This window comes from Euprymna scolopes, chromosome 23 (assembly GCF_053919585.1).
Source record: "Euprymna scolopes isolate OS-2025 chromosome 23, ASM5391958v1, whole genome shotgun sequence".
In the NCBI taxonomy this organism is placed as follows: domain Eukaryota; kingdom Metazoa; phylum Mollusca; class Cephalopoda; order Sepiida; family Sepiolidae; genus Euprymna; species Euprymna scolopes.
The window spans coordinates 40,323,668-40,350,233 of record NC_136504.1 but is presented as its reverse complement, the minus strand read 5'-3'; the positions used below and the strand labels follow the sequence as shown (position 1 = coordinate 40,350,233).

General features: G+C 30.3%; 1 protein-coding gene across 50 annotated transcripts in view; it reads left to right on the top strand.

The window, feature by feature from the left end:
• LOC145245847 (transcription factor 12-like) overlaps positions 1 to 26,566 on the top strand; it is a 290,146-nt gene that overhangs the window by 162,479 nt on the left and 101,101 nt on the right. For all 50 annotated transcript variants that reach the window (XM_080107513.1, XM_080107554.1, XM_080107518.1 and 47 more), the window contains 5 exons: positions 4,525 to 4,583; positions 6,492 to 6,573; positions 8,999 to 9,066; positions 13,123 to 13,231; positions 14,646 to 14,710. In XM_080107513.1, the coding sequence (XP_079963639.1) occupies positions 4,525 to 4,583; positions 6,492 to 6,573; positions 8,999 to 9,066; positions 13,123 to 13,231; positions 14,646 to 14,710 (383 nt within the window). The remainder of the gene's footprint in view (positions 1 to 4,524; positions 4,584 to 6,491; positions 6,574 to 8,998; positions 9,067 to 13,122; positions 13,232 to 14,645; positions 14,711 to 26,566) is intronic.

The window sequence follows — 26,566 nt, the reverse complement described above, 5'->3', positions numbered from 1 at the left end:
AATATTTAATATTTTATTACCAGCAGTGGAAGATTTTGTTTTAAACAAAATCACATAAAAAAGATTATTAAAGGAATCGTTTTTGGCATTGGAAAATATGCACAAATTTCCCCTGTTTTCAATATCCCAAAAAGTTGCAATTTTTTTTTTTTCGATTCCAATTAATTGTCCCAACACTTAAAGTTTGCATAGTAAACTGAATCTTTCTGTTTAAATTGAATAAATATTTAAAATTTTTATTAATTTCAACACGCATTTATTTCAACAGACACACAAGATCAGGTAAGCTTTTCAAAAGTAGGTGTAGTACATTCTGACCTATCAAAAAATGCCTGAGCAGCTCTTATATATATTTCTTGATGATCGTTCATACCCAGTTTTAAAAAAAACTAAAGAAGTAGGAAGTAAAGGTTTGTTACCCCCATCTCCCTCCAAAAAAACTACTTCAAAGAAGGGATCTGATCAAAATAATTTGGAAATCCTGAATTTTCTATTCCCCTTCTCACTTTTCTGGTTTCGCTTTTTTGACTCTTTGAAATTCTTAACTAGTCAGATCTGATTACGGCTCCTCCTCCTCCTCCCCTTATTTTTATACAATTCCCAGTTCAAATGTCTTTCTCTTGCACACACACACACACACACACTTTCCGGTCTTTATTCTGTGGTCCAAGGGAGATAATCAAATTTACTTTTCCCTCTTTCATAATCATTTCCTCTATTTCAATCTTAAGTCTACATTAAAAAAAAAAAAAATTAAATCATAAAGTTGAAGGTTTACAGCCTGCTTTAGGAATGCCCAACTGAAAATTGGATAAAAAAATTTTTTTTTTTTTTTTATATCGGTCTTGCAATATGCACACATGCAAACCAAACGTTTTGTATAATAAATCCATTCAAATTACTATAACTAGAAAATGACTATTAGTTTATCTGTACATATCTGACAGTGTTTTCATTTTACAATTTTTTTTTTTTTTTTTTTTTTTTAATGCTCCCCTGTACCTTATGTTTTTTTGAAATAGGATTTTGAAAGATAAATTTGACCATGGCATTGTTTGGTCATTAAACTATGCATCAGGATTGTCTAAGATTTTAAAAAGCAAGTTTTTTTTTTTTTTTTTTTTTTTTTTTTTTTTTCAACTATTAACGAAGGATGATTTCGTTTTAGTACTGTAAAGTGTTAGATTATTTTATTTCAATAAAGATTTAAAAAAAAAAAATGTGCAAGCCATGTAAACGCAAGAAACATGCACACATGAAAAATGGTCACACAATTTTATTAATATGAAAATATCAGTTATCACACTTGAGTAATTTTTCATGGACCTTTAAACAACTACGGCTTTATGGAAATTAATGTTATCTTTCTGTTATTAGATTGACTTGTGTATTTCGATGTTATTTAAAATTTTCTTTATTTCCAAGTTTTCTGCAATACTTAATCTTTTTTTAGTTTAATCTATCAATACTTTCTATTAAAATGATCTGACAGTTTATTTGTAGAGAAACTCTTCAGAGATGCCATGTTGTGTCTACTGGTAAAAGACCATATTCTTATCGGTCATTGTTTATGGTTACTGTACAATAAAGTCATCTTTCTCAAGACATTCGTCTTTTTTTATTTTTAAAGTGCAGGCCACAACTATGATGCTGCGTTGCGATTTATACTAAACTATGATAATGAAAATAAAAATGCATAAAAACAAAAACATGGAATAATTTATTGGTTAGTGCAAGTGCATGCTTGGAGTAGTTTTATTTTATGACTTTTTTAATCTTTTGCTGCACACATCTAAACAAAATAATTTTGAGAATTGATTTAAACAACTAAAATAAATTTGTAAAGATTTTTGATAATTTCTTTGGATGAATTCAGTAAAACGAGAAATAGTAAATGTTGAGTGTTGGTTTATGATTATGGCATTCCATATTCGAGGTCTTAATCATGGCGCAACTACCATTCAGAACCTATTTTTAAAAGAATTCTTTTTCATTTAAAAGAAAAAAAAAGCTGGTCTTGTATTGCCTGAGAATCTTTTATATTTATTTTTTGTTTCACTTTTTTCTTTCTTTCTAAAGCGTATACTCATTTACTTCGTTACCCTGAGGTTAGACACAGGTTCAGGCATTGTTTTGAAAAGCTAGAGCATTAGAATAAATGTGTTTTGGCTTATGAAAAACGCCTGAGCAGCCCTGTCATCACATTCCCAGCAGGATGCCAGGTTATTAGTAATAAAGTAAATCCTTCTCCGTAAGGATAGACCTAGCACTGAACAGGCCGATGCTTCTTTCTGACAACAATAAAGCCAGTTGGATTCATTTACTTTTGCAAGAGGGGAAACTGGTCATGTACATATTCTGTGGAGTGCAAGAAGCAAAGGAGAGAGTGAATTCAAATTAGACCTTCTCTTTCTCTTGTAGTTGCGAAGTTAATGTCTACTCAAGTTTGGAGAAACCCATATGGAAAATGTGGGACATCACAATTTTTCACTTGGTCGTAATGAAATGAATATTTGTATTTAAAGAAAAATTTGGTTTTACTATCAAAACATTAGCTTATGAATCTGTCCCATTTAGGATCTTCAACCCTACAGGATGAGTTTCTAATGTTTCTGTGAAACTGAAGGTACCAATGGAAAATCAAGATAATGTATGTCTAGTGTTGAGACGATTAATCCGGAATCGGAAATTTGGGGTATTGGAATCAATATTGTAAAAATTGTGCTTATTTTCCAATGCCAAGAACGATTCCTTGATTTATCTTTTTATTTGATTTTGTTTAAAACAAAATCTTCCACTGCTGGTAGTAATAATAAAATAAATTTTTATTGATTTCAAAACTATCAGTAAAATTAAAATCCATAGGTTTGTACACTTGAGAAAATATATGCACATTTAACATGTTTTTACGATAATCAGGAGAAAATTACAACTCTATAGCTAAATATTCAGAGATTTATAAAGAATCAGAATCTGGAATTTAGTACGGAATCTGTAATTGTTTTGGAATCGAGGAAAAATATTGGGATCATCCCATCACTAATAATGTCCATTAAAATATGTAACGTGGATTTTCTAGCAATTGATCTTCTGACACCTCTTTTAATCTCGACAATCATAAGAACTTGATAATCCCACTGCTGCCCGACTAATGGGTGGCCAACAGATGTCTGTTGTAGCACATCAATTTCTTTACACTTCATCTAATAACGGTAGTCTCCCTTTATTAGAAGTCTATATCATAACTTAAATTTAATCCTAATTATGTTTTCATAGGCAAATTCAAGTTGCAGCCATGAACACCGGTTTGTTACTATCAAAGGAAAATTTTTAACAATCGCTGGTAGTTTAGATATATGGTAGGTATACGATTAGTTGATTTATGGTAAAGTGAAGTCTGATGGTCTGGCAATATGGTTAAGACAGCAACAGAAAATATGTGTATATAGGTTCCACATATTCTTTCACCATGTCATGGTTTTGCAATATGGTTAACTGGCATTTAAGTATTTTTATGCTGAGATTTGACACCTGACTGCTAGATCACAAAACTGATAAGAGTAGGTAATTTTACCTCTGGCTTTACATTTGCATCAAAATAGTATATAATATCTTCAGACACTAGTGTTTCATCCTTTCGGGAATCATCAATGCAGGATGTCACGATTAATACTGGTCTATAGGTTCAAACCTGGCAACAGAAGCCATCTCTGACTCCATTAGCAAGGACTTAATCGATTTAGCCACTGTCAACTGTGAGAAATACTGTTAAAATTTAAACATTTATTTTTAAATGTTTTTAATGTCTGTCAGAGTAATCTAATCATTATATGATGATCTGCATATATATATATATATATATATATACACACAGCTGTCCTAAAAAATATTTCATATCCTAAATGCTTTTATTTATATAAATACAAATCTTCCAGAGTAGGATGTTGTTTTTTAAACATTTATAACAAAGGAATGGTGCAAATAATTGCCACACCATAATAAACATCTAGTTTTGGTTGTCTTCCTTCTCCTAGATTAGTTGCTCCTTTTCAGAGTCTCCTAAGTCTAATGTATACACACACACACTGGTCAGCTGTTCTTCACATTTCAATGTGATCCTTAGTGAAAGAAACAAATTTTGTATTGCAGTTTGATTCCAATAAAAATCACTTTTTTTTTGGTGTCTTTATTCTGTGCCCCCCCCTTTCTTTTTTGTATAAAAAAGCAACAATGTTTGTATAAACAAAAACGTATATTTCGGCATATAAAATGACTTTTAAAGTTAAAAACATCATCTTTAAGAACCATTATTTCATAAGATAGCAGGTGCTGCAATCTGTAGCCTAGGCTAAACAAACATGGTTTTGTGATTTAGCAGTCGTCTTATACAACCGATATATGATAAATTTATTAATTTGCTCCAATTTTGTACCTTATCTTCCAGGTGCCTTATATTCGCCGAAATATATTGTAGTTTTATTCAATGTATTAATGTGCTGTTTTTGTTTTCTCTTTTCGTTTCAGCCCTCGATGATGGTGGTGGCTGGAGTAATAACGGACAGCCTTCGTCTTATGATTCACGGGTGAGTACTAAAATTTACACACGTTGCTATCTCGGAGCTCAACATCAAATCCAAATGAATTTAGATAAGATTTACTTTTACGTTCCAATCTTGATTATCTTTTTATTTGGTGACACATCCACACGTCTCTTGGAGGCTTTGTTGGTTGGTCGGCCACACTTAAGCTTGAAATGACATTTTTTTTTATGTCCAGAGAAGGTGGATTTCTCTAAAGTCAATAGGCTCCACTTTATGGTTGAAAATTTTTTCTTCATAAAGAAAATTTCTGCCAAATTGCTGGAGCTTAGTTGGTAATATTTTGTGCCCATAAAACTTCAATTTTATATTCAAAATTAAATACCAAATTTTGTATTAGGACAAAACGTTTTATGTTATGCAAACTTGTTATTGTGTAAAAATATTTCAAACTTTAGCAACAAAAAAAATGTTTTTTTATTAGCAAAATTATCCGGCATTGTCTGAAGCAAAAGTATCCCATTTCTATTAAAACTTCTTTTTCTGTACCTCTATCTATTTCTCTCTATTTTTTTCTCCCCCTTTTTCTTCCTCTACAACCCATTCCTCTCAAGCTGGACATATACAGACAACTGTCTTCCATGTAATAGAGTTCGTGTTAAATTAGTTGGCATTTTATTTCAAAATTAGTACGTAATGCAAAAAAGAAAAAAAGACTCTCCTTGACCAAAACCGGACCAGTAGACCCTCAGAATAAATAATTTCTTCTGAATTTAAGTTATTATTCATCCTGGGCAACACTGATTAGGAATATACCAACTTTGTGAGTGTTTTTGTAGATTTTGACTTTCAGTTGGACATACACACATGCCCTGCCTTACGTCTGTTCAAAAATTGATGGAGGAGTTTGGTAGAGACCATTCCTTAGACACAGAAAAATCTTGATAGTGAAAATATTCCAATTTTCCAAAAAACCTTTAAACCTGTAAAGAAAGGTATACAAAATTTTAAATATTTGGCAAGGAGTACAAATAAAACAAGAAACCCCCGTATTTGATGGAGTTTCGAAGAGAGGAAATCTTCTCATCAGAGGGAAGAGGATTGCAAAATCTACAATGAATTTTGCAGGTTAATGCATCATGGGAAACAAGCAATATGAAATTTTTCATATTTGCATCAAAAGTCATTTAAGTTTTTAGACAGTTTGTAGGTATTCAAAGAGATTGGGAAAGCAAGAAACAGGAAAAAGGATATAAAGATCCAAGGAAAAAAATGGTAAAATCAAATGCAGGAAAATGATCAATCCAATGGCAATCCACAAGGAAACAGAAATATCAATGTCCAGGGTAAGAAACAAAAAATGTATATCTATAATATAAATCTCACCTGTTTATTTCAATGTATGTTTGCATGTCTGTCTAAAACTTTTGACAGAGGCAACGGATTTTCACCAGATCGGTATCGTTTTGAAGCTCTGCTCTTCGAACGACAAATATAAAAAAAAAAATCGCCAAAAAACATCAATTCCTTCACCTTCAACTGGGCACTTTCTACAGGGAGGGGTTGCTTTTTTTTTTCGCTGATATTTTTGAAAGTCATCACTTCTTTTCAATTGTCTAGCCTTAATTTAAACCTGCATCACTTCTGGTTTGGCAAGGGACACAACAGCAAACATGCCCCCCCCCCCAAATCTTTTCCTCCTTAGTGGTACGGGTTTGAGCCTGTCTATCTATTACTTTTTTTTTTTATTCAACACACACCTCCAAATACCCAAGCAATGCCGGGCACCCAGGCTTATATATATATATATATATATATATATATATATATATATAAAATATTCACTACTAAATAGGCTGGATAAAATTTGTTTTTCCTGAAACCATTGAACATGTATTCAAATTCTAGAAAGTTGTAAATGCATTAATGTGGTTTAAATATTTTCTTTTGTAGTTGTACGACAACCAACCACCCTATAACGGTCAAAATAATGAAGAGATGCACTCGTTTTTGACGAATGAAATGTCCATGATGCGTAAGTATTTCTGTCATTTCTATGACAAATGATTTTTAGTGCTTTCACCTGAACATTTATTTATTTAGTGTTTTTTTTTTTTTTTTTTTTTTTTTTTTTTAAGAACGTTTGAATGCATTTCTTTGTTAGAACACTCATCTAAAATGGTGTTTGACAATTCATGTTTTCCAAGCATTGCGAGTTTTATCGCGAGGGTAAAATTGGCATAGAGTAAGTTCTGTAAGATGTTGTCCATCTTGGCATTGTGAGCTATATCTCTCATGAGAATGGGTGTACAGCAGCTTTGTTAGGAGCAAGATGTTGTATATAGTCAAGTACTAGGTCGCCCACTCAGTCCTCATTCGCTTGTCTTAAGTGAGTAATGATCAGACGGATATGCAATGTTGGGTTGGATCAGATTCAGTATAACAGCTTTGATACACTGTCGGCGAAGCTGAACATGAAAAAAAAAAATTTGAGTTGCTGATGATCAGTTTTGATTCTTGTAAAAAAGAACATGTGGAGACCTTTGGGTAGAAGGCAAGAGGAAAGTTGAAAATTTGAATGCAAACCATCCACGACGATTTTACAGTGTAATTGAATGGAATTGATCTTCAAAACTGCCAAGCTTGGATACTGAAATTGTAGATTGCTGGAAAACATCAGATCTCTAAATAACGAGAAACAAGACCATAAAATGGATGACTGACCTTATATTTACATACATCTTTTCATTTAGATAAAAAATTCTGATATCCCTTACAGTCGCTCAAGTTATGTCCAGAGATGTGTTGTCTGAAATGAGCTTTTCATGTCGTCGTCTGTGAGTCACTATTAACACTAAGTTTAAAGATTTCTTCTTGCTCCTGCTGTTATGTTTATCAGCACAAATAACCTATGACATGGTGACATACTGTTATCATCAGATCACTAAAGTTAAATTATATTGAACTGGATTATTGCTTATGTGAGTGAATATTTGAAAATACTACTATGAATAAAAATTTTGCTTACATGTATAAATGAGTGTCAGCCTAGTTGAGTATAATTGGTGACTGGATAGTATTCTGCCACTGGTGATGGTTCACGCCATCCGTTTTGCTTGATGCTACCAGCTTGTGGGTACAAATACAAAATGGAGCCTTTAATTTTATCTGCTAAAGTTTGACAGTTTTGAAAAATATCAATTTTTAATTGTTCAAATTGTGGATTCTCAGAAATCTATCTTTTCTTCTGATTGTTTGAAATTATTTACATTTTTTTTCTTTCAATTATGCCACGCTTGTTTAAATTGCAATAAGATTGCTTGTAATCTAACAGAAGTTTTATGATAGAAATATAAAGATCAAACTTTAAAAATTATTTTATCAAATCGACTTCAAAACTATGTACCAATCATTCTTTTACTGTTTATGAATTTGTTATTCAAGACATTCTAAACTCGTTATTTTTAACCCTATTAGACGGTTTGTTTGTTTTAATATTAATAATTAGATGGTTTGTTTAAAAAAAAAAAAAAAAGTTTTAGAAAACAAAGAACATCTGGTAGAAAATAATCATGTTTTGTTTTTCTTATTTTAAAATCTCAGTTCGATTTTTAATAACAAATTAGAAATGATCTAAAAAACAGAATAAGCTCTTTAGAAAACAAATGTAATTTAAAATTTAAAGATAACAATCATTGAAAATCTGAAAAGTAAAGAATATTGTGTCTATTTTGTTAATAGGTAAGTTTTCATATTATGAAACCAAGGATTCCAAGCAGTAGATTCCATCAATGAGAATTTCAAATTATGACGATTTTAACTTATCATTAAGTCAAGGGAGATAACTCAGCCTGTAGACCGAAAGTCTTTAATAACTGTTGATATCTTTATCTTGTTAATGCATCTGTTAGTTCTTTAATGTACATGGCCAATATGAAACCTTAAATCTTACAGAATATGTAATAGAATATACAGATAAATTTTTTTTTAATATTTTATCTGACTAGAAAAATATAAATCCATTTTTTTTTTTTTTTTTTTTGTAATTCACCTTTTTTCTTTGTTTTACACTATTGCTGTTGATTTTTTGTTAAAAAATATATTCCTCTATTCAAAAAAATATATAAATATATTGTGAATTTTTTCTTTTCCTAAGTTTTTTTTTATCTATCTTGTAAAAACATTTTCAAGTGCATGGCAAAATTAAAAAAACAACAAAAAAACAAAAAACAAAAAAAAACACACACCTCCATGTCCACAAATGTTATGAATCAATTAGTTTGAAATAAAAAAAAAATCTATTTCAATTATGTTTATAACCTTTTGATGATTAACAAGGTCTCAGAGGATGAAACAAAAACATCTTGTATTGATCTTCAAGTTTGATTCCCACCTCTTTAATCTTTTGACTTGATCATTATATATAACTTTATTTTATTTATTTTTTTCTCCTAATTTAGATAAAAATCCTGATATCCCCTACAATCGCTCAGGTTATACGTCCAGAGATAATTCAATATCATCTCAGGTAAGTAGTATAAGACAACATTCTCTCCAAAATTCTTAAAACCTCTCACATATCCACCTTGCCAGTATTTCCTTTCGTAAGTCTATTTGAAAACTAGTTTTCTCGCTGTTGATATTTGTTTAGTTTGTAAACAATGTTTGATTTAAAAACGAAACAAAAAAAAATTTTCTTTCTCGCATCAGGTCCCAAATAAATTTTAACATTGGAAGAAAAACTTTTTTCTTTTTTTTTTTTTACATTTTTGTTGAACTAGTTTTAACTGTAATAACATTCACCTGAGGTGGGTTGGGCCAGATGTAAATGAGTTTGTGCACCAAGACTAGTCACCACTCACTGATTAGCAATTAGCATACTTTAGCCATTCTTAGTTCCAGTAGCAAACACCAAAAAACGCAGGGGCCAATCATTAGCTCAGTGTGTGTGCTAACTGTTCCTATCTAGGTCTTTAGTTATCCATCTCTGTGCTGCTTGGAGCCAGAGAATGCGATCGGGGCTACCCGTTTTTGGAATGAATACCTCAGCATTAAAGAATTTGACCAAACTAGTGAAGTCTCTTAAAGTTTATGATGCTAGTGATGTTGAATCTTACATAGCTGGTTCTGTTTGCAATTTTGTTGGAAAGAGGGGTGCACAGGATGTGCCAAAGACGGTATAAATTATCCTTAATGTTTTCTTTACCGATTCGAAGGGAGATAACTCATCTTGGCCATAAATTAACCAATTTGTTTTGATTTTTCCTTGTTTATGTATTTAAATAATGGAAAAGATGTATTAACACAAGTTGCAAAACTGATGCCTGTCAGTTCAATCTCTGCAAGGTGATACATTGTTTTTGTCAATGTGAAGAAATTGGAAAAGTAAAGTCGTTCATTCTTTAATTGTAATTAAAAATATCTAGATTTTTCACTGGTTGATAAAAATTTTAACATTCTGCATTTTTAGAATGCAAAGGGAAATAACTTGCAATTCTTTCAATCCTGATTTACACCCCCTTTTCCCCTATTAGATGTTACACTGTTAACTTTAACACACTTATTGAACTTCAAACTGAATGAAAATTAAACTGTTTATTCTTCATTCTTTTAATGATGCCTATTATTAAAGATATTATCCATCAACTCGCCAAATAATTTAAATTAAATATAATTATTAGATGATAAAACTTTATTTTAGGAAATTTATTCACATTTAAAATTTTTTATTTTTTTAAACATTTAAAAAAATTTTATGAACTCTCATTTTATAATTATGCACCCCCCCCCATGTAAACGAACTAAATTTTCCCAAATTTTTATAAAAAAATAACCCAACATAATGCATGTAGAAATAAAATATGTATTTGTATTCATTTTTGTTTTCCAATATTAATTTATGAATTCTAATGGACACCTTGAAAAATGTTTTTTGTAAAATTTGCTTAACTTATTTTTAATTTTTGAAAATGCTTATCAGTTTATCTTGGTAAAACAAAAAGTCCATGTTGCTATTAAAAAAACATTAATTTATTTTAAGTCAAAAAAATTATTTTTTTACTCTTCTGTATTTATCAAGGAATAAAGTTAATTTTTTCATCTTATATACTGAAATTATTTAGTAAAAAAAAAAAAAAAAAAAATGATAGAATACTTTAAACTGCCTTAAACCGTTACTTAAAGATTCAAGGGAGATAATTGGCCAAACTTGGAAACATGGAAACCCTTCATAAACTAAAATATATTTTATTAAAATTGAATTTTCTTTGTTTTTAAAACTCAAGTAATTGTTTAAATGTCATGTCTCCTGTTTTCTATTTACTTGTCTCCCCACTAGGGCAGAGTTAAAGCCAAAATTAATATTAATGTACAGATTACATAGCCTCCAAAAAGAGGCAATCTGGACCAAGACCAGAAAGTTTTTTTTTTTTGTTTGTTTTTTAAATCGTTATTCTAAGAAACTCTCTCCCTTAAGGACACTACTACACTTTAATCCTAGTCAAAAGGTTAGGTATTTTTATCCCCACCCCCACCTCTTCAAAACAACAGAATCATTTTATAGTTGTAACCTAACCCTCCAAAAAGGGGTCCTGGTCTGCCTGCAAAAATGACTTGGTTTGTCTTATCAGTGTTTCCTTGTGCATGAAGATACCTAAAACAGCAAATAACTTTTCTCCTCAGACTAAACAGATGCTACACTTTAATCATACAGTAGTCTGTATCCCTGTAATAAGGATAAGAGCCCTGAAATCAGAAAGCTTTAAAGGACGTACAAGCCAACAAATGTGGATAGCATTCAGAATATATCAAGTTTTTTTGTTTTTTTAAATTTTATTTTAGAAGTTTTATAAATGCATTCAAGTTCAGAAGTGTTTTCATAGATATCCATTTATTTATTGCAGACTATTATCCTCATCTTCTAGTTATTTCACCTTCGTCAGGTGGTTAACCGTGACGGGATAGGAATGCTAAATTTCATAACTGTATCTTCAGCAATTACTGCCTTCCATAGTTGTTGTCGTCTCACCACGTTTTGGCCAACTAAGCCTCTGTCAGGCTTTGAGTTGGATTGAAACTGCTATTTTCAGACATTGCTCACCTGGCACCATAGAGATTCAACGTCTCTATCCACCGCAGTATGGGCCCCGAATATATTCTTGTTTTATAAATATTGTTTATCTGTTATAAAAATTTTTTTTTCTTATTTTTGTTATAAAACTGTCAAGTGATATTGTATGTGTAATGTTTTCTGCTTTGATTTTGTCAGTTTATGATGTGGTGTAGTTATGAATCTAAGGGAAAGGTTCTCAATCTTAGCAATAGAGCATACGTGTTGCAGCACCTGATAGTTGATAACTTGTCAAATCGACAAATGTTCCATATTTGGTGGCTATGCATTTGTTTTCAGGGATGGGGTGAGGGGTGTTTACATTTATGGTAAGCAAAAGTTTTAGGAAAGCCACCATCTCTTCTTCCACCATAGACACAGCACTTATCTCCAATTTATTAATGCTATAATTATTAATAGTTGTAGAATAGATATTTAAAAAAAAAAATTTTTTTTTTAATTATTTTATTTTTTATTTTTTTTATTGCCGAGTCATCACTTATGAACAGCAAAATCCAAAAGTGAAATTAAAGAAATGATACGGAACATTAGGAGGGAGTGGCTCTTGCTACAAGTGTAACCTGTACTGTTGAAGATAAGCTGTTGCCAACAAACAGGATGCGGCATAGGCAGTGATGATTGAATACCTTCAGTTTACGTAGGTCACTTGCCCACAAGCCATAAAGAAGAATGGTGTTGACAAGGGTCTGGTAGATTCTGACATTAGTGTGCAACTTATTTCTTTTCAAAACCAGAGCCATGATAAAAAGCAGTGTGAACATTGCTGATGCAGTTGAGGATGTTTTTCTCTTCTTAGCCTGTTGCGGTGATGATAAAGCCAAGATATTTGAACCAATTAACCTCTTCAAGGGTTTCTGTGTTGAGGACAGCTGACTGTTTTTCATTTGGAAGCAGATCTGTCATCAGTAACTTTGTCTTCTTGGCATTTATCTTTATGCCGATTTTTGAAGCATAAGATTACATTGTCAGTGGAACTGCGAATGGTTTACACTCATAATCGAGTCTGGGATTCTAGTGTCTGGTTAGCTAGTGTTTGGGACATAGTGAACTTTTTGTAAAAAGCTATTCCCAACCTAGGGCCTAGGGTGAATGTTGCAATCAGGATCATAAGATTATTACGAGAGGATTGGAACTGATGAATGGGATGAACAAAATTTTATTACTTATGAGAACAATTCATGACAAGTATTTGGCGTTGGGTTTGAAGACAACCATATTGTAGTCAGCAGCGAAGCGGTCCCGTGATATGTTTAACAGATGGGAGATATTTTAGCTGATTACATTTTGTGATTCTCTAATTACAAATTAAATTCTTAAAGTTTAAGAACAATTTTTTTTTACAATTTTGAAAAATGGTTTGTATTTAAAAAAAAAAAAAAAAAAAAAAAAAGAACCTGGTTTGATGTTATCTCTAACTGATTAAAACCTTTTAATGTTTGTTTTTTTGTTTTTCAGGGTATGTTGGGTAACAATATGCCTATGTCTCCAGACCCCATCTCTCCTGCCACAAAACCCGGCTCTCCTTATTATGCATTCACCAACAAAAGAGGAATAGACGAGCGAGGTAAGACTCTTAGTCACCAGTAGATCTTGAATTCAATTACATCTAAATTTATTTACTAAACAAAAAAAATCTTTGCAATTGATTTCTCTCAACTGAGAAGAGTTTTGCCTCCACCACCATTTCGTTTCCAATGATCATTCTTTTCTGCTGTGTTGTTGAGATTTGAAAACCTATCAGCTGTTCATCAAATTGGCTGTCTACTTAATTGCAGATTTGAATTGTACTTGTGATAGCATTCACTCCATTTAGTTTGCCCTGGCTTTTCCCCTGCTCTATACTACATCTTATAGTATTTTTTCTTTTGTATTTGTTTAAAGAAGGCACACAAACCCCAAGTTTCTATTTAATCCATAGATTGGGCTCTGACAAGGTCTATGATTCTTGACCAAAGTGAACTTGAGAGTAATCGTGTTTCCACATTTTCCCAAACAGCTGGATGCAGTTTTGTGCCGTACCCAAGATGATTGCGAGGAGCAGAGTATTATTTGATAGGATTTGGAAATTGGGTGGGGGGTGAAAAAGACTGAGCAGGTCTATAATGATGGTATTTCATTACCAGTTTTTTTTTTTTTTTTTTTTTTTTTTCTTTCTGAAAATCTGGATGCATTCTTCAAGGATTGAAAACCATATTTTTGGCGCCACCAATTATATTGTGGCTGAAAGGAATGGGTTTAGCCTGACACCCAATCAACACTTAAATCCACCATATTTCCATGTACTTTCAAGTTAACCTATTCTCAGTATAATCTAAAATAATTTTATATTGACTTTAAAGAAAAGTTAGTTTCTTTGTAACTTTTTCTAAATTTATAAATTAAAGCAATAAAATTGCTTTTTTTTATATTGAATCAATAATTTTGATTTGATTTACTTTATCGATTCTTTGTTTTTTAATACTAATGAAACAATTCAACATTGTTTAGTAGAAATAGCATTCAAACAGAAACGTTTATACAAGAGAAAAAGAATGGCCAACAATCTGATGGGTCAACATTGTTCTAGTAGAATTTGGTGTTACAGAACTAATCCAGTTATTTCTCAAATAATTTTACAATTCTTGAATCCTATTTGCTGAATGTTTTTTTTCTACTGCAAATGCAAAATGTCATTGCTGCAAATTAACTTGGATTTGCAGAATTTTTATCTTGCATTCTTGACACCGTTTTTTTTTTTTTTTTTTTTTCTCCCTCTCCTAGTTTAGCTGATGACATTTGGCTACAAACGTGAAAACTTTAAAAATACAAAATACTTAAATGTTTTGACCTGGAAGAAATAATTTTCATTTACAGAATCAAATTATTGCTTAATCACATGATGAATTTGTTTTATCAAAATTTTGGCAATCATAAAATTTTTGTTTAACACCGATATTAATACATTTAAAAACTTTGAAATAATTTTTCTAATCCTTCAGGTGCACGAACAGGAAAATACACACCTCCAAATTCTGCAGCACAGAAACGAAGAAAAAGTGGTTCAGTGAGTAATCATTTTTCTTATCTAAATTGACTCCTTTTTTTTTTTTTTTTTTTTTTTAATTGAATCCCAATTACTTTTTGCTAAAGAAGAGTCTCCTACATTGCTTCCATCACTCTTTTTCTGTTTTTTATTTGTTTTACTAATTTTAATTCATTCGAATTAGTTTTACATGCAGTAAAATTGGCACAGAACTAATTTGTAATCTAATATGTTTACTCGGTAGTTTTGCCTACCACACTCATCTTAAAGATTGATCAGCAAAGATGACATGCAACATGAAAAATTAAATTCATTTATGCCACTAAAGTTTTAAAAGTTTTTGTGCAGAATTCCTTTTATATTAAAACATGGAGAAAAATCTAATGTGACAAAGCAAAAAGACCATATTCCAAAAATCAGAAATTGATTTTGAGGTGATTAATAGGAATTTGTAGGCATTATAACATCAATCTCTCAAGTGTTCAATTATCTCCCTTATTTTTTTATTTTATATTATTTTTTTCACCCAAAATTGGTGGGTGAGACAGTCACTCCTTGGATGGTCATAAATTTAATTTTATTTAAAAATGGAACTATATCAATTTACATGATTTTTGAAATGATATTTTCGTTTTGTCACAGATCATCATACAGATTTTTAGTTTGGATTTTAATATGGGATAATTCTGGACAAGAACTAAAGTAAATTCTGTCTTCAAAAATTTTTTTAAATGAATCGTTTCAGAATCAATTACAAACAACTTACAAACCTACTCTTTGCATTCTATTTATTAGTACACTTAATTGTTGGCATTTTATATAAATTGAAAGTGACATTTTATTTTAAAAAAATAACTGAAAATTTTTATGATTTTTTTTGGGGGGGGGGGATATGAACATGTTAATGGTCATATGTGTAACATGAATTCTGATTTGGATTGGTTATAAATAAGAATCACGTTTATGGAAATGTACAAAGAACGATGCTGATGATTATAAAGGTTATGAATTGCGAATGAAAAAGATAGACAAAGAAAAAAAAAAAAAAATGCATCTTATAAAAGATTGAGACTGGGTCACCATTTAGCAAGTTCTAACCATCACTAAAAGAGTGATGTGAATGAAAGATGAAATGTTTAACAAACAAAACATGTATACAAATTTACAAGAGACTGAAACTGGTTTTGCTCAGGTAAAAAAAAATTCAGACATTACCAAGGTGGTATAGGTATCACATATTGTTCAAACATGGAATTGTCATCTTGACTTTACTCATTTTAGAAAACCTATTTGCATTTTTTTCTCCCCCCCCCCCCCAAAAAAAAGGAGGGTGGACCTGATGAATTCACCCTTGTCCGTTATTAAACACGATATGAATAAAACAGTAACAGAATGGATTTTCTGGGAAAACTCCGGTTGCCCTATAGGTGTGCCTTTCGGGTTAAAATGGTTAAAAATGACACTTTCGTGCTTATTTAAAAAAAAAAAAAAAAAAAATGATGGCTTGATTTTTATAAAACTTTTCTGAAAAATTGTAACTATTGATTTCTATATAATTTTGTTTGTCTATACTTCACAATAACTCTTGGGTGTGCCCCAGGGCCTCTTAGGGCTAACAAAAACACTCAATTTTTTGGACTATTTTTACCATATTTGTCCCAAATTTTCTGTGTATGTCTATTTAGCAGTTTTGCATGGCGCTGAACTCAAATTTAAATATGTTAAGGCCTTGGGGCTAAATGGTGGGGGTGAGGGGATGATGGACTTAGTCATTTCTTTTTTTGCATGGTGCAGAACTCAAATTTACATATGTTAAGGCCTAAAACTGCACCGTTTGTTCATTTGACATCCCCTGGGGATATCTTCGGCTAAATGGGAGGGAGGCAAATGCTGAACTTAATCATTTTTTTATGCCTCATTCACTGTGCATGCTTCACTTATTTATCATGTGATTTTAAGATCTAATTGTTAGAATTTTTTTTCAGCTAGGGATTTTTATCCTCAGCCCCCAAAATAAAGAGATGAGACCATTCCTGCAATGATCTGTTTCCTCTTGATTATGGTGTAATGCTGCTCCTTTGCAGTTCTAGGAGGTCCATCTTCTCAGGCTTTGATCTGTCTTTGAACAGGGGTTAGTTTATTGCTAATCGTCTGAGGCAATCTTATCAAGGATTGCTAGCAGGGCTGCCAAGACATTTTTTGCAAGTCACTGTCCCTCCTTTAGAGAACTAAAAAACCTCTAATTGTTAGAATTTTTTTTAGTTGTATTTATTTAAAGTATATTTATCCTCAACAAGGTTTCAAATTTTAATTAGAATAAATAAATAAATGGATGAAAAGTTTAAAACGTTTGTTTCATGTTTTTGAAGTATATTTAAATAATTGTTATGAAAGACTTTTTTTAATATAGTATCAAACCTTAGATTGATTTATTATTTCAGTAAAAATATAATACTAAATTATACAAATAGAAAAAATCAATTATGAAATTTCCACACTTGTCTTTTTCAATCTACTATATATGCCTTTAAATACAGGACAGTTGTATTGTTGGCAAAAAAAATTCTTTTCTTAGGAAAAATATTTCATAAAAAGCTCAAATGTTTTTGCAACAGAACTGCAACTTAAAACTGTGTCTCCCCCCCCCCATTTTTTTTTTTTTTTTTTTTTTTTGCTTCACATTAAGCACAGCTGGATTAATGAATAAGTTTCAACTTAGGTGTTATTTCTGAAAAACTTTGCAAGTTATTTCCCTTTGAATTCAATTTTATTAGTCATTATGATTGGCTTAATGATTTAAACTTTTTTTTTTTTTTTTTTTTTTTTTCAAAAACCTGTTTGCATTTCCACTGGAAATTAAATAAAGAACCAGACTATGAGTTAAATGTTAATAGATATAATGAAATTCATTAAAGTCGATAAAAAAACATGCAGGAAAATTAAATAATAAACATAAAATAAAGTGGGGTGTATTAGTTTTACATTACGTTTTAGAGATGACTTATGACAGTCTAATCAAACACAATATTAAGAAAAAAATATCCAGTTATGACAATTTGCAAAATAAGTTACGGAATTATAATGTTAGGATTGTATTAAAGTGTAAAGTTTGTAATGAAACCATTCATAATATCCACATTAGCAACATGAAAAATTACTCAAACGTTATCTTGCAAATTGGGGGGAGGGGGAAACTGCATTCCATCATCTTTTTGGATTAACAAAGCTACAAATTCTTCATTTTTCTCTTTGTATTAAACTTCAAATCACTTTTGTTATAGTTTCTATCGCATTACAATTTCTATATCAACATTGTTTATTATCCTCCCATGGTCATTTAACTAATGGTTTAGTTCAAAGTGTATTTAGCTTCTTATGTTGAAGTATATTGTTAACATAAATTAAAAACAAATATTTCTTTCTAAAGTGTTCAATACATGCGTAGAACTTTATAAATAATTAAAACTATATAAAGATTGTAAGGAATCTATATGGGTTGATCAATTTTTCAACATATCCATGTCGTCATCCAGACTCCAGTTGTTGATCAATTCCTATAAATTCCATAAAATGTTGATTTTTTTTTTTTTTTTTTTTTTTTTTTTTTTTTTTTACTTGTATATGTATGACTTACACACACGTGCGCATCAATATTCTGGCAACAATTTTCTCCAAAAAAAATAAATAATACTGTCACCATTGTTACATATTGTGATATCCTCAATTTAGATCATATAGAAAAATCTCAGAGATAAAATGACAACTTGCAATTATCAGCAACTCAATATTTAGTGAAATAGAGCTAAATATATATATATATATATATAATGAGTCCAGTGGCAAGGAGAAGTCCAGGATGACTGGATATAATGCCGAGGTAAGCAGAGAGCACATACAGCACCTGGAAGTCTCAAATGGTCACTCATCTGATACTGGCTAGGCTCATCAGTGCTTAACTTCGGTGATCTGACGGCAACTGGTGTTATTATATACGTATTTATTGTGATTTAGCCGTATATATTAAACTTTACATTTCCTTTAAGATTAGTTTTCATCAAATTGTGTGTGTGTAACCATCGATATTGATAGCTAGCAGAGGGATACAACGTTGCCAGAGATTAAATGATCAAATGTTTCACCTCCCTTTTTTTTGTTGTCATGGAGATCAGTGAAATTGCTAATTTTTTAATCAAATCGATTAATTGCCTTTTCTAGTTGGGAACCTATTGCAGTGCACTGGAAGGAAGCTTCATATGGATCCCTGCAGTAACTTAATCCACAATACATTTTAGTCTACATTGCACTGTAGTGAACCTATTGTTGATTTTATGAAATTTTTACGTAATAGCTTAAATTAAAGTCCGAAAGTCAAATATCATGCTTGAATTGTACTCTAAACAGAAACCTTTATTTCGAACATACCCTGTCATATCAAAGAACCTGCTGTTTTAAACCTCTGGCCTTTCAGATTGTGTGGTAATAAAACTTCTCGGATGAATGTGATGTTAGGCTGTGTAAGGTGTTAACTTTGGTCAAGATCGCCTGTTCCTTCTTTCACCGGATTTATCGATACTTATCAAAGACATTCAAGTACAACACCTATCTTAGAACACTGCCATGCACATAAAGTACACTGGTGTGAAATTCCATAAAAATCGTCCCAGCAGTTTTCAATTCCATAGGAAACAAACTCGCACACACACAAAGTTCCTTTTATATAATAGTAGATAGATTTTGCCTTTTTTTTTTTTTTTTTTTTTTTTTTTTTTTTATATTTAGCTTTATTTTTCACTTGCTACTCTGCATTATAAACATGTATCTTCAAAGTAGTTCTCTATCTAGAACAAATGCCATGGTTTTTAAAATAAAATTCTGTTATTTTAGCCTGCATAAGTTTCATCATTTAAATTTTTTTTCATTCTACTTGAAAAGTGTACACTTAACTTTTTTTCTTCTTTTTTCTTAATTCATATTCCCAAGTTGAATTAGTCATTCACTCTCAAAATGTTGGACTCGTTACAATACGATTGATTGTTATATAAGAAGTATTATTTATTTTATTTGGCCAGTCTTGTATTGATATCCAATATTTGATAAATATCAATATAGAAGAAATCTTCCTTTATTCTCATTCATATATATATATATATATATATATATATATATATATATTCTTTCATTGTTCTCTTTTGATGCTGCTGCTGCTGCTTATTTTCCGATTGAGTCGTTGTCTTTGGCTTCTCCGTTTTGTTTTATATATTTAAAAAGCAAATTGTATGTCTAACCCTGGTCTGACCAATCGACAAAGACCCAGCTGTGACATTCCCACATCGAACAACATGCAACAGCTGGCTGACAGAATATTATTATTAAACATCAGTTTCTCTACCCAACACTTCTTCTTTTAAAAATCACTTGGCGGATTAATTGCAACTCTCTCTCCCATTCCCCACCTCTCTCTCATTGTCTTCACTCCTACTACTCCTCTTCCTTTCATTTGTGAAGCCCTCTTTCTTTCCCTCCCGATTTGCGTCCTTTCTCAGCGAAAATTGCTTTGTTTCTTAAAACATTTCATCCATCAGTTTTTGATGACTAGAAGGATTTCGATTGTTCAAATCATCTTGGAGTCATTTATTCACTACTATTGTCTGGAGGGGAAAAGTATAAACCCACAATCTTAAACCACTTGTAATCTATTAAATACTATGAATCCTTTTTAATAGGTATGGTACTTTGGCATTATTAACCCAGAAAAGGTTATGCTGTAAATTAGATGAGAACAAAACAATTTCTTCAACTGATCTTTTCTTTTTTTCTTTTAAACAAAAAAACAAACAAAAAAAACAAAAAAAAACAAATTCGATTGGATTTATACTTCATTTCGGATCACTTTGTTTCTACAATTAAAAGAAAAATTGGATGTCTTGTGGATTCCTAACCTAATGGATTTGAATTTTCTTTGCAAATCGGATTTATTCTTTTTAACTAGGGGTGGGGGGTTGGGCTTATAGATGAAAGCCATGTGGCACAATAAAAACACTTGTCTAGGTTTTGATGATCAAATCACGTGTACGTATGTATCTACGAAACACACACGTGCATACATGCAATTAAGTGGCTACACCAATCTCATCCTTTTTGTTTATGAAAACTGAATTCAAAATGGATTACATTGAACTCAAACCTCTTCAATTATTTCATGAGGTAAGTAGTTTTACACGTATCGGTCAAGTGTGATCAAATATTTAAAAGGTAATTTATAAAAATCGCAATCGTGGAAGAACGCGATAAAACCATCTGTTTATGCGTTAAAAGCAGTTTTATGCTGGTGTTACTAATTTATATTAGTTAATATTATTAAATGAGTAACTATTTAGAGTTAGTTATTTTCATTGTTAGATAAACACATCAGGTCATTTTGCATTAAATCAGCTTCTTCGTATAAGGTGGACACATTTCAAGCATGCTTCTGTCAATTTTAGATGCATAATACTAAATGGATTTTTAATAAAAAAATTTCTTTATATCAAAAAAACAAAACTACTTTTAATGCTAAAAAGATTTTTTTTTCTTGTTTTCTTCCATGATCACAATTTTGATAAATTGTCATAAAAGCCAGAATTTATTTCAACAAATTTCTTTTCCGATACATCTCTCAACACTTAGAAAGAATATCATTAGTTTGAATGAAATGGAAACATGATACAGCCAATAGAATCTTTGGTCAAACAAATCCATGCAAGGTTTATTTGAAAGCAATATTCTCCGTCTTAACTTGATTAACACCTCAAAAAAATTTAATGTTTTTTTTTGTTTTTGTTTTTTTACTTTAAAGTTGCAAAGTAAGGAAGATAACTTGTCTTATTTTTAGATTTTTTTTTTCACAATTGATTTTAAGGATTTTTGTTTTTCATATCAAGAAACAAAACAATTTCAAAAAATGTTATGAAACAATATTTATGAACAATAACCTGAAAAATGTTATTGAACAATGTTAACATCGAAAAAAAAAAAAAAATTTCTGGATACATTGAGGTATATGCAAAAATGCCGAAATTCTTGTTGCTGCCACATAAATCTAACCAAATGTAACTGAAACATGCAGTGTCATTTCTGTTTCAAAATTAAACCAACTTTTTTTTTTTTTTTTTTTTTTCAGTGGAAATCTTTTTCTTTAGCTTTCTTCATTTTTATTTCAAAATAAATAGAAAAGTCTTCATTTTTGGAAATAAAAATTGTTAACAAAAAAATCTTAAAAATGAATTGAGATAAATTACCTGCCTTTTAAAAAAATAAATAAATAAAGGAACCGTTTTTTTTGTTTTCTTTTTTCTTAGCTACTTAATTATTTTTTATTCAATATGTTCAGTTAACTTTTGTAGTTTTTTTTTTTTTTCTTTTTCCTCTTTTTCTCCCCCTCTTTTTTCCTTTTTTTTTTTTTTTTTTTTCTACTCGATTTACTGCCGTTTATTTATTTTAGTTAATGCTTTTTTAAATGACAAGCCTGAATGTGTACATTTTTACAAGATCAAATTGCAATTCAACATCTATTTTGCCTTGTTTGTTCAATTCGTAACTTCTGCTTTCTGGCATTTGGACCTAACCACCCTCAAACATGATTTTGAAACTGCACAGCACAAGGGTTCACTGCTGCTTCTGAGCATGATCAACAAGTTTCTATTTGGGAGGAGCAGCAGTTAGCGAGGAGAGGGAGGGCTATTTACACAATGCCTGCTTAGCCTTGCCATGTTGGATGTGATTCTATAAACATTCGTATTTATTCCATTTTTTGGTGAACATTTTGAGAATATTAAATCAGTTTTACTGAATCTGTCTTCCCCTTCCCAAGTACATTAAAATTAATGCTAAATGCTGGACACACTACAGCTACATTATAATATCTTTTCTGTATTTACAAAATTATCTTTGTAAGTATTACTTGTACAAGAAAAAATTTTAATTTTTTTAAATAGTTAATTAAAGTGTTTTAAATTAGTTTCAAAAAATCCTTTTAAAATATTGAGGGGAAAACTGCCAGCACGTTTTCAGGTTTTATAAATTTCAGATTTAAAAAAAATAAAGTATTTAACCGATTTTTAAATTTCAATATTTTGAGAGATGACTGATTTTCTTGCAAAACAGGTACATGATTAATCAAATGTAACATTGAACATTGTATTAAGTAAACAATGTTTAAAAAAAAAATGAAAGTAAAGACATCTGAGCTACATGTACATTTGTTAATTCAAGCGTAATTTAAAAAAAAAATTTTAAATGAGGCATTTTATATTTCATTTGTTCACCATTATTTTCATGGGAGAAATTTCCAAAGTTATTTTTTTGTTTTTATTTTTTTTTTAAACGCTTGTCGGATTGTTTGAAATGTTTACAATTCTTAGAAAAAAACAGCTAAGGTTCGGTTCAATTTGGAAGGGTTTATTTTGTATCCACCATTTGTGGATCTTCTCAGGATTAGAAGAAACTTGATATTTGAGTTTCAAATGTGCATAGATACACTTGTTGCGTCTAACTCCACTAAAGACGTATGAAACAACTGTCTGGATCACACAAACTAGCAGGAAGACCCAACATTGTTTGGGATTATATGAGGATCAACAAATGTTCCACTTTCTCATGCTTTGTCATTGTGATCTGTGAAATCACCCATTTTTCAATCCAATCGATTGATTGCTTTCTCTAGTTAGAACTAGTGTACTGGGAGGAAGCTTCATGTGCCTCCCTGCAGACTTAGTTCATAATACGTTGTAGTCTACATTGCACTGTGGAGAATTTACTGTTGATTTTATAAAATTATCTGTAAATAATGGATTGACTAAAAGTTTAAAAAGCAAGTCATTCATTCATGCTCTAAACGAAAACATTCATTTTGAATGTGCCCCTGGCATATAAAAGAACCAACTATTGATGTTATGAAATTATTTGTACATAATGACTTAAGTAAAAGTTAAACGTACAAAATCAAGAATCATAGTTCATATGTGGATGAAAAAGAAGCATTTCGAATGCACCTTATGTTATTAAATAATCTACAGTTGATTTTATTGGCTGGCCCTTTCTGCTTATGTGTGCGGTGATAAAACTTCTCAAATGTACTTGTGATGTTAGACTATGTAAAAGTGTTAACTTTGAAGATCGGATTTCCTTCTTTGATACGATTTTTTTGATTATTGATTTTTGATCGGAAGCATTCCAATATAAAACTTACATAAGAACATTCCCAGACATAGCAAGTACCTTTGTGTGATTTTTTTTTTTTTTTTTTTTTTTAAATCGGCTGTTTTGAAGTCCATAAGGAACTCACGCACACACAGTGCCTTTTATATAATAGTAGATTGATACATATATATAAAAAAGAAAAAAAGCTGTCTCAAAGACTGGAAAAATTTAAAAAAACAAAAAACAAAAAAAAAAACTGAACAATTAAAAACAACTGTCCTCCTCTTACAAAGATTAAAATGAAGATAAGTTACTAAATCTTATTGTAATTTTGATCAAAATCTATTGCATATTAAAATTTAAAACTTTAAAAAATTTGAAATTTAGAACTTGCGTCCTTGTGTCTAATAACTTAAGATAAAATGCACTGTGAATCTGAAATTTTAAATTAAAGGTTGTATCCATATTCCTCCTTAATTTCTTTTTAAAATTAAAGAAATTGAAATTTTGTGAATATTTATTGAGGTCTAATGCCCATTAAATTTTCACAAAAATCGAAGGTTTTATCTGAATTTTCATGAAGAGCTTCCAGCTCTTTTTTTTTTTTTTTTTTTTTTTTAACCCTCTTTGCAGAAAACTAAATATAGTTTTACATTTGAACCTTTTTAAGTCTTGTATGCATTTCAAAATTTATGATGATTAGTTTAGGAGTAATTCATGTCCATACAAATATATATATATATATATATATATACACACACATACACATAACTTTGTATATATTATATACCTACATAACATGAACAAATCTGAATACAGTATATTTTGCAAACGCACTAAGGAGTTCAATGTTGTTTCATGTAGAGCTTTATAAAAATAAGTTTAAATAAAGGCATAAAAAATAACTTATCTGTGTCCACTAAATATGAATACCTGCATGATTTTGATAATGTATGTGTCTATAAATATAGTTATTAATGGAGAAAATTAACCTAGAAGGAAAACTCTGAAATAATACCTATGGTAACGCATGGTGCACTTGTTCCGCTATTACTTGCCTGGTATCTGGCAAAATTATACAAGGCAAGTAGTTTCAACAACTGAATAGGGCAATATATATGGTAAATATTAGTGATGGGACGATTTCAATATTTTTCCAGATTCAAATATAATTAACCATTCTGATTCCTTTTGAATTTCTAAAGTTCTAGAGTTGCTTTTTTGGAGGAAGGAAGTACTGTAATAATCCATATGTGCACATATAATTTTGTAAACATAAAAATCCGCTTGTAGGATTGATATATAAATTTTAGTTTTACTCGTAGTACAAAATCAATAAATGCTTATTTCATCATCAATGCAGGTCATGGAAAAATAAATTCTAAACAAATAAAAACAAATCATTTTTTGGTATTGGAAAATAGGAAAATTTTTTTCAGATGCTGATACTTGAAAAAGTCCCGATTTTTTAATTTATCTTTTCTACTTAATCGTCGCAACAGTTTTTTTTTTTTTTTTTTTTTAACCACGACTTTTGCAATCAAAAAAGTTCTTGATTTTGATTGTTAAAAAATTACTTATGGCAAGGATGATTAGTAATATGAACTCATTTTACTATCTATAATGATCTAAATATTTAAATTTTGACATTGTTAGAAACTGCATCTGCTATTGGAAAAACATGTTTACCTTGTATATTGCCCTATTCTGTTCTTGAAATGATTTTCCTAGTATAACTTTGCCTGATATGATTTTAATTATTCAACCTAATTTCTATTTCATTGTTTTTTGTAAGTTGCCTTAACTATAAACGTTGCAAATGTCTGCTAGCTTTGTAAGTAATCATACTTTGTTTTTCTTTTTCTTTTTTTTTTTTTTTTTGCTTTTCACTAACTCTTTATAAACAAAACAATTTACAGTGCTTGTGCAGATTAATGATGTTTTAAACCTACGCATTTCAGGTGAAAACATTGTTGCATACATGTCTCATGTTAAAATTGGTATAAATTCCAAAAATTAAAAATGATTCAGTAGAAAAATATAAGTAAAAATAGAATTTATCGAATTTAGTTTTATCGTATGTAGAAGCATTTTATGATCAATTCTGTATGATAAACTCGCTTATTTCTCTAGATTTTAATTAAAAATCTGCCATTTTTAAACACAAAATATCAGAACTTGTGTGGGTGATTCTTATTTTTAACAAAAAAAAAAAACAAACAAAACATCTAGTTCCTCATCTACTGGATTATTTTTCTATAAACTTTTAGAATTTATACTAATTTTAACATCATATGTAAGTATGTAATGTTTTCACCTGAAATGCGTTGGTTTAAAACCTAGCTAATCTGCACAAACACCCAATTGGATATACTTGATCCAATAATTTCAGTAACTTCTCATTTGTGCCCATGATAAAACCTATGATGCATCTTTCACACAGTAAGATAGTCATTGCAACTGTTACATGCAAGCACACATGCTAAGTTTAATCATATTTTGTTATATACGAACTTAAGAGTTTCGAAAGGCTAAATAATAGTTATATTTAAAGAATCACTGACGTTGCATAAATACTTTAGTTACCAATCCGAAGTGAATATTTTTTGAATTGAGAAAATAAATGTTAGGTGCACACACCTCCATTTCTGAGGAGACTGTATCGATGTAGTTTATGAAGATGTTTGAAATGTAAATAAT